Source organism: Thermobia domestica, chromosome 2, assembly GCF_964235325.1.
Source record: "Thermobia domestica chromosome 2, izTheDome1.hap1.1, whole genome shotgun sequence".
Lineage (NCBI taxonomy): Eukaryota > Metazoa > Arthropoda > Insecta > Zygentoma > Lepismatidae > Thermobia > Thermobia domestica.
Window position 1 is genome coordinate 287,242,782 of NC_137455.1, and position 10,208 is coordinate 287,252,989.

The window sequence follows — 10,208 nt, forward strand, 5'->3', positions numbered from 1 at the left end:
TGCTCGAGATTTCTTCATAGCTTGTTATTAAAATACTTACTAACCTATCCTCATTTTATCGTCCTAACAAACCAATATATGTTGAAAGTAAATAGATTAATCGAGCTCCTGGTGTAATAACCACAGTATTTCATGTAACGACCCCCCCCCCTCTCCACCATTACAAAATGCTGGCTAAACGAACCAATATATGTTGCCAGTAAAATAGTTTAGAATAATCGAGACACTGGTGTGATGACCACAGTATTTCATGTCACGGAACCCCCCCCCTTAACGAAATTCTGGCTACGTGCCTGCTGTAGGGGCCTGTGTATTTTCAGTCTAGTACTTATAATTAACGCACTTAGATAATATAGCGTCTCTGAAACCTACATGTAAAGTTCAAGTTATACTACTTTATTGCGGACGCAAACATCATAAAGCTGTACATGATACAAGTAGGGTAGACCTTTTCTTGTGTCAAATATTTGATTTTTTTTTTAATCATGTTCGTTTAAACATTTTGATTTTTTATCCTCTCAGAGTTTCCATTTACTCATTTAAAAAAAAATTAACGTTTCATTAAAAAAAAAAAAAAGAAGAAATCTACAGCTCTATGATATGATTTTTCAACTTTTTGAGTAATCTTTGATGCGGCACAGGGCAGCCTGCAGCCAGAGGATTAGACGATACTTAATCCTACTTAACATCCCTAATCCTGTCAATTATGCCCAACAAAGATTCGGCATACGGTACCATTTAAATATAGTGGTTTTCAAAGCTAAACCAAGTTTTCTTATCAGCAGTAAAACTGAAATGGTTGTTAGCGACCACGTGCGGTTTGTCAACCAGTTGCATGTTGCCGGTATTACAAAAGCTTAGCCGCTCTCCCTGTCGCCAGGGTAAACAATGAAGTCTCGAACTATTCTTTCTGAGTGTTGCAAACCAATAAACAGATACATAAAACCAGACTAACCATTTAAAATAGGGATAAAATACGTACAGGTCATTCAACAAGTAATTTTCTCTCGTATTAATATAATAATAATAATAATAATAATAATAATAATAATAATAATAATAATAATAATAATAATAATAATAATAATAATAATAATAATAATAATATAGTTTTTACGTCCGAGCCGTTTCGGGCTACTGTGCATTTTCGGTAATGCTCGGAAAATAGAATAGATCCTGGACCGCACATTGGACCGATATTGTATTTTTACTCGTGTATGAATCGGGTTTGCCCGATTGAACCGTATGAATAGGGATGACCTGATAATCCCGTTTTTATGAAAACAGGCTTAGTCTGTCATTATTGTAAATGATGTGTTGTTTCACTTTATTATCATAACACAAATTGTTCTAATTATCATGTACGAACTCATAACGAGTCTATCGGGTCAAACGGTCCAAACAGGCCAAACACGGGTCAAACGGGTTTATCAGGTCCAAGGATCGAGTAAACCGAACACAATGGGTATCGGGCGGGTACAGTTTACCCGAAAGTTTAAGCACTAATTATAGGTTAAAGTCAATACTTAAGAGCTCTAATTGTTTGCATTCACTTTTTTTTTTTTTTTTTTTTTTTTTTTTTTTTTTTTTAGTTAGCCGACCAACGAACTTGCGGATACATAAATATAAATGCTCAAATCTAAATTATTGCATTATATTATTGCAATGAGCATCAACAGGATTTGCTATTAGGAGTTAGCGTGATGCACTAATGTTAGTCTTTTATAAATGTTAATAATAATAATAATAATAAAAATAATATTTGTTTATGCCCTTCATGCAACTTAAAATCAATCTCACATAAAGCACTATATCAGACCTGATTGAACATTATTTTGAAAATTCTCACATAAATAGATAAAATAAACAATTGGAACTTAACACTTCAAGAGTTCAAAACATGTCCTCGTTTTCGTTTTCCTCAGTTTCTGAGGATGATTGATCTATCTCGATGACAACATGATCTTTGTCTCCATCAAAAATATTTTGCAAGACACGGTAACTTTGTTCAATGTCGTGGGAAAACAACATTATTATTATTATTATTATTATTATTATTATTATTATTATTATTATTATTATTATTATTATTATTCGACAGGCCATCTGTCTATAATGAAAATTTTAGAACTTTTTTCTTAAAAAAAGAAATGATTAAAAAGGATTCTATTAAGTACGTAAATCCTCATATGTATTAATGTATGCAGGTTAATATCTGAGTAATAAAGCTATCATTATTAATTTCCTGTCTATAGTATCCTAATTTGTAGTTTGTCCAGTTTTTGTACATGTGACGAATCACATTAGAAAGAAACTGATCGATTATATATTGACCTGTATAACTATGTCTTAAAGTTAGAAATAATATACTTACAAGCAGAGCAGATAAACAGGCAGAATCTTTATTAAGCCTATTACTAATATTACATATTATTATTAGCAACAATAATAATGATAACTAAATTCCTGGCGCAGCAGCGTTTAGAAGGCCTGGATTTATGGCACTCATTTCTGTGGGGTAATGTGTTTAGAGGTCTGCACGGGCTCAGGCTACTATGATAACCGTAATGGGGTTAGCCATACTGAGAGCTTTATACAGTTCTAACTGAGTTGGGGCGGCAACGCCGGAATGTAGTTACAATGAAGGATTTATGGTACGGACAAGTAAACCCTTAGATCTTGACCTTCGAGGAAAAAATTGGTTTTGTCGCGTACTATATATATTGGCGTCCTTAAAAGTGTCTTCGCCATCTTTGTGATGTTTGCCCATTTGATTTATAGTTCACCTAGATTTATATGGGATTTTTGTGTGTTTTCTTTCAAATGATCTTGAATTTTAATTATGTGATTTTACTGATTTTCAAGTCTAACTGAATGTTTCTTGCTTTTATAGAATAAACTTGCATTATATAAACTATACTTAATTGTATTTATTATTAGGTCGAGTCATAAATAACTTCCGATGCAGCTAGGTAGAATCTGTTGTTCGTATAATCTACCTATATTAAGTCACCGAAACAAAAGTTTTTGCTTTCACTAAATAGATAATGGTTCAGTTAGTCTTCTGACAACTGTTTTGTGTGGTGCACGTTACATTAAGCAGTTGTTCCTAACTCCTAAAATGGAGAGTGAAAATTGCATATTCGTCAGGTGATGCTTTGAGAATTTACACAAGGCAAAAGTGCTAAGGTAGCCGCTGAAAAAATATGCAGTGTATACTGTGAATGACTAATAACCAGTTAGAAATTGGTTTGTCAAATTCTGTTCGGGAGATACGACCTTAAAACAAAAGAACCGAGGACCGAGACGTCCTTCGGATCTTGACGACAATTTTTTAAAGGCAATATTGGAGCAAAACCCACATCAGTCAGTCAAGAGATACAGCAGAAAGGTTGAATGCATCACAACCAACTGCTGGCAACCGCTTGGAGAAATTAGAGAAAGTCACAGTTAGGAGTATATAGGTACCTCACAATCTCAGTGAACGAAATAAAGAACTTCGCATGTCAATCGACACAAGTCTGCTAATACATGTAAAAATTCTGTCCTTTTTTAGACAGGATAAAAATAGACGGTTAAAAATGAGTTACCTATGAAAATATCGTACGCAAACGACAGTGGCTTATATGAGGATCAACCACCCCTACCAGATTCAAAAGCGAACATCCATAGAAAAAAAAATTGATTGCGTGTGTGGTAAGATTGTCTAGATATAATTCCTCATGAGTTATTTAAGTCAAATTTAACGATTAGTGCTGATACATACGTTCAGCAGCTGCAAAGAATTAAAAAAATAAACAAACAAACATGAAAAGCATCCTGCACTCGTCATTCGCAAAAGCGTCATTCCTTTACACGACAATGCGCGACACACACTTCAAGGTTCTCAAGAAAACATTCTTTAGCTTAGGTCTGTTTTACCACACCCACCTTACTCTCCGACTTTGCCCCGACAGACTACCAACTTTTCTGTTCCTTACAAAATTTTTAAAATGGAAAAACCTTCAATTCCGAAGAGCAAATCAGTCAGGCTATCAAAAATTTCTTCCAGTCCAAACCAAGAATATTTTACAAGGATGGAATTGATGAGCTGCCAGGAAGATAGATCTTCTTACATAAATAGTGATGAATACGTAATAAATATAATTTTGTTATTTAATGAAATCGAAATAAATGTCTGATAACAAAATGGAAGTTGTTTATGACTCAATCTAATAAATAAAATTACTTAATTTTATTTATTAATTTATATAATTACTGAAATTAAAATTTGATTATGCCATACAACGATTTTGTAGCAAGTGTGTTCAAATATTAAAATTATATTGAACACAATTTAATTTTCACGAAGTAATGGACATGACAAGATTTGAAGAAGAAATCAGTAAATTTTGGGTGAGGTTAAATTTATATTGAAGGTACACCACACAAACATGATGTAATGCTACGTGGTATTAGTCCACTTTGCACACACAACCTTATTGATAAAAAGTTATTTACTTACGCTACGAAACATAGCTGAGCTAGCGTTAACGAGTGAAGGGGGTTAGAAGGCCCGCAGGGTTCGTTTTATTCCACCTTTATCACAATGATAATAATACCACGTGACATTATGTCACACTCGGGTAGTGTAACTTCAATGTAAATCTAACCTCACCCGTGAATTCAAGACATTAAAATGTCAGCTCATTAAAAAAAAAAAAAAATACTTCCATATATAAGCCAATGGACTAAAACATAAAGATGGCGCAAGTATTTAACGCCGTTAAGATTTTTTGCTGAACCTTTTCACAGGGAAGCCTTTGTATGTGTGTGCGTGTGTTTTGGTTTGGCTCTCAATCGCCAAGGTTTCAACTGGCGCTGTTCTGAGTTTCAGCTGATATTCGCGGAGCGATGATTTCTCGTCCTTTTCCTGCCGCTTACGAAAAATATGTTTCTTGGTCTATTTGTTTTAATAATTCATGAAGACACGGCAATAGTAATAAATGTATTGGAAATTCGTACGTCATGTATTTGCAATCCTCACAATTAAAACCCAAGAGCATGAAAACTATTTTGCTTATTCATTTCAATTGATTAAGGTAAGAAAGGATAAGAAATGAAGTTATTCTCATATATCTACCTGGAAAAGGTCAATCATAAACAGAAACATACGAACAGCCACCCTCCCACACAATAAATTAAAAATACGATTTTATTTTCTAAAAGCACAGCAACTCTACATTGGCACTGAGTAAACCACAGCGAACCGGCAACAATCATATTAACAATTTCTTCAATAGTTTTGTCTGCATATTTTTCTCTTAGTCGAGCGTACAAATTGTTGACAACTTACTTTGCTTGACTTTAAAGAGGTTTCCCTTCCTCGTGTTTGCAATAATACTGAGAAGATGATAATTCGGATTCATTCATATTTTCAACTTCGCGCTTAACACTCTTCATGGTTTTAGTTTCAGTACACCCACGTACCCACTCTAACGCACGCGCGAAGATGATATTTGGCAGAGCAGTGTTACTCTCTGCACAAAAATTGCAGAAGTTACATGTGAGTAGTGATGTGAGGCGGAAAATTTTCCGCGGAAAATTTTCCATTTGGGAAAATTTTCCGGAAAATTTTCCGCTATATTTTTCCGGAAAATTTTCCGTTCTAAAAAAATATCAGTAATCAAGTAACAATTCCTCAGCAATCATGAAATTGATTGAATTCATGTATAGAAATGTTAGAAACTGGAAGATCGTTTAAAGAATCTGAAAATTTTCATGGCTCAGACAATTTTCAGTACTATGTAGGAACAAGTTAAACGATTTTTCATGAATCGAAATATTTTCTGCCTTATATGGAAAAACTGAAGAATTTTTTAGGAGTCGGAAAGTTTTCATAGATCGGAATTTTCATAGATCGGAAAATTTTCATCACGATGTAGAAACAAGTGGAAAACACTTTTCATAGGCCTGACAATTTTGGATATTATGTATAGTGATGTTAGGTGGAAAATTTTCCACTATATTTAACTGCACATAGAGCTACAAAATTGAATTTCAGTAGAGGAAAGTTAGTCAGCAACAAATTATAATTTTCCAATTAGCTTTCGGGAACCAGAAAATTTTGTATTTCAAGTTGGGAAATAAAATTTTACACAGTGTTTCTCTCTATATATAGAAGAAAATTTTTCACCTCACATCACGGTTAAACAACGATGAAGGAATAAGTGGAGTATATTTTTACGAATCGGAAAATTTTCCGTTTCAAAATTTCCCGGAAAATTTTCATCACTGTATAGGACACAATTTTTCGATTCATGAAAAATTGTTCCACTTGTTCCTACATAATACTGAAAATTCTCTAAGCCATGAAAGATTCTTTAAACGATCTTTCACTTTTTAACATTTCTATATATGAATTCAATCAATTTTCTGAATACTGACGAATTGTTACTTGATCATTGATATTTGTTAAGAACGGAAAAATTTCCGGAAAAATATAGAAGAAAATTCACATCTCAACTAAACAACGATGTAGGAATAAGTGGAATATATTTTTATGAATCGGGAAATTTTCATCACTGTACAGGACAGACAACTTTTCGATTAATGAAAAATTGTTCCACTAGTTCCTACATCGTACTAAAAATTGTCTAAGCCATGAAAATTTTCAGATTCTTTAAACGATCTTTCACTTTTTAACATTTCTATATATGAATTCAATCAATTTTGTGAATACTGACGAATTGTTACTTAATCACTGATATTTGTTAAGAACGGAAAAATTTCCGGAAAAATATAGAAGAAAAATTTCCACCTCACATCTTAACTAGACAACGATGTAGGAATAAGTGGAGTATGTTTTTATCAATCGGAAAATTTTCCGGAAAATTTTCATTGTACAGGACAAACAATTTTTCGATTCATGGAAAATTGTTCCACTAGTTCTTACATCGTACTGAAAATTCTCTAAGCCATGAAAATTTTCAAATTCTTTCAACGATCTTTCACTTTTTAACGTTTCTATATATGAATTCAATCAATTTTATGAATACTGACGAATTGTTACTTAATCACTGATATTTGTTTAGAACGGAAAATTTTCCGGAAAAATATAGAAGAAAATTTTCCATCTCACATCTCGACTAAACAACGATGTAGGAATAAGTGGAGTATGTTTTTATGAATCGGAAAATTTTCCGGGAAAATTTTCCAGAAAATTTTCCGGAAAATTTTCCGTTTCAAAATTTTCCGGAAAATTTTCATCACTACATGTGAGTTCCGTTATTTCTTTTGTTTCATTTATCAGCAGGCAATGAAGTTTCTTACGGGGTAGTTACTCTATCATATAAAATTATTAAGCCATTTCCTATCCATTGTGGACGGTTTCTAACATTGACCAATTAAGTAATTTTACTGGTCCTCTGCTTTTGTTATAAGATTTTTCAAGTTTATAATCTTGCAACACTTGCAAGAGACTCGCATCTTAGCTGCCGGCTTTTCACTCCTTTCTTTCCTTCTCTCTTTCCGATTCTGAGTCGTGACGTCATTTTTATAACCCTTTACTAATCATTTATTTTAAATATTGTTTCTGTATTAACATTTTTATATACTTGAACTGAATTAGCTCTTTGAATTGATCTCCTAAGTAATGTTTTACTTGTGTAACGGGAGGAACTATGTAATGTGCGCGGAGTCGCCTGAATTGAAGCTGCGTATCTCGGCTATCAGGATAAGGTCGCGGCAAGTATAGTCCTATATCAAGAGTGGTAAAGCACTTATCCGCCTTGCCACCTTCACTTGTTTTGTTTCAAGATAAAAAAAAAAATAAATTGATGGTTCTTTCAGATATAATTTCATGAAATTCAGCATAAAGAAAGAAATTAATAAATGCAAAATTTATATTTTCACAATAAGAAAATTCAAGTGTACTATGTTGTTGTAAAATAAATAATTCCAGTTCTACTAACATGTAAATATCTCTCAAGCAGAAGTATTAAAACGAGTATTTCGAGACAAATTCCACTCTTCTAAACATGAATGGTTTAGAAAAAAAAACTGTTTAATCATTTCGAAGATCAAATTGATATGCACTATTCTTTAGAAACAATGAAAAAGTTTAAAGAACGTTCTTTAAACTTTCACATTTGAAAATAATTCTGAGATTCAGTGATTAACGAGCCGTAAAATGTAGTATAAATGTCGAAATTACTGCTGAGAAAAAATGTTGCCATATTAATATCCATAATATTGCTACTTTTTTTGTAATTTTCTAGTTTTTATCGCTATTGACAGGTATTATGCCACGCTACAATTTTGTGGCAAGCATGTTCAAACGGTGAAGTTCCCCGAGGTGCAATGGAAGTGGGTAGGAGTTTGAATGGAGAAATCTTGTACGCTGGTCGAGTGCTGCATTATGGATCACTCACGTTGGGAAAGGTAAGATTGTAACTCAGCAAATATATTCCGATAAATATCTGCAACTAAATTATTTATATCTATATGAAAATGTAAGGAAAATTAAATTGCATGGAGTAGTGCGAAGAAATTAGTTATTTTAACTTGAAGAATCGAAGTACAACTAGATGCGTTATGTTGTTTTAAGTTACTAAAAGCAATTAACTAAATAAAGAAATGAACTGTAAAACTATATGAAAAGTAAACTAATTGACCTGTATTTCGATTCCGTGCCTAAATTCGCAGTCAATATTTCTCCTTTGACTTCCACGATCCACTACTTTTGAATAATGTAAATCGCACTCTGTTCAAAATAATGTTAAAGGAATCTTAACGTTTATCACCCCTTATATGTATTGTCCTGAAAATTTACCCACTCATACTCTTTTGATCGCTACTATTAAACATATGAAACGAATTGCTAAATAATATTAATACAAATTTAAAAATAAAAACTTATTAGTGAGTATTGATAAGGGCAACATTGTTATATTTCGTCCTTATAGTCAGGCATTGAACATTACGCCTTTGATTAGAATGATTAATAGAATCGAATTTAGCTATTGTGAGAGACTGGTAGCAAAAGTGAAAACCCAAAGAAGTCTACCAAGCAAAACTGTCCACGTTAAATTACTTTAATTAATTCGGATCATAGCGGAGACCCTTAGCACCTGTAAGTATGCTCTCTACTACTGAGTCACCATGATCTTCAACCAGTCTAATATATATATAAAGATGAAAATGAAATGAAATGAAATCTTTGAGTTTTACGTCCCACGGTTATGCCGGTTAGGCTAAAGGAGACGGTGCTGATGAGTAATGTATGAAATGATGGAATGAAGAAGGTGGGAGGAAACGGGAGAACCCCGAGAAAATCGCACACGGTGTTTGTCCACCACAAAATTCACCTGGCGGTAGCTGGGATCGAACCAGGGACCCCAAGCACCAGAGGTGAACGCTCTACCACTGAGCCACCGCGGTCCCATATATAAAGATGTGAAACAGACTAAACCATAACGCTCATGAAATTAAAATCAGCTTTATAAGTGAAATAAAGTTTGAATTTTATTTTATAATTTGACAAAAGGATTCCTTTTTATTTTAAACATACAATCCTGATAGAGTACTGAGAGTAATCACAAAACGGTAATGTCGTATCATTATTTATTTGGTACCTCAAAAAGAACTTGAAACTCCAAACATATGGATGCCAAAACATTTGAGGCGGACAGTTCTTTTCATGTAATAAATGCTTAATAACCAGTAACTTACTTTAAATTATTGTTTTCCTCTTTTACAGGTAGAACCAAGTAAGAAAGTTTGTTACATTCCATTCTGGGGCAAGGAATACGCGTACAAGGAATACGAGATCATGGTTCTCAAGGACTTCTAACTTCCTTATCTCACAATGCTTATTGTTTTTGTTTTGTTATTCTGTAATAATGTATATATATTTTTTATACAATAAATGTTTTTATACCACTAAATTGTTTCTGAAGGAATTTTACCCCGAGAGCGGTGGTGAGAGCGTCTGCGATACACATGACATCTTCTGAATGAAATTAACTACTATTTATAAACTAATACGAGAATTATTCCAAAAGTTTTGCAATACGGGATAACTATACGTCTCTTGAACAAACTTTTGTTACATTGTTCACAGTAATTCTTCCCAGCAGCAATACACTCATTTAATGTCTCCTGCCATAAGTCAAAAGCGTGGTGCCACTTTTGTCTTGAAATGCTGTTGAGAAAATCTATAATTCATG

General features: G+C 33.2%; 1 protein-coding gene across 1 annotated transcript in view; it reads left to right on the plus strand.

The window, feature by feature from the left end:
• The window catches only part of LOC145678546 (pfs47 receptor-like), a 58,087-nt gene extending 48,161 nt beyond the window's left edge, over positions 1-9,926 (plus strand). Inside the window, exons 3-4 of the mRNA XM_081748826.1 lie at positions 8,278-8,421; positions 9,740-9,926. Coding sequence (XP_081604952.1) covers positions 8,278-8,421; positions 9,740-9,832 — 237 coding nt within the window. The 3' untranslated portion in view covers positions 9,833-9,926. The remainder of the gene's footprint in view (positions 1-8,277; positions 8,422-9,739) is intronic.
• The last annotated feature ends 282 nt before the right edge of the window (positions 9,927-10,208 follow it).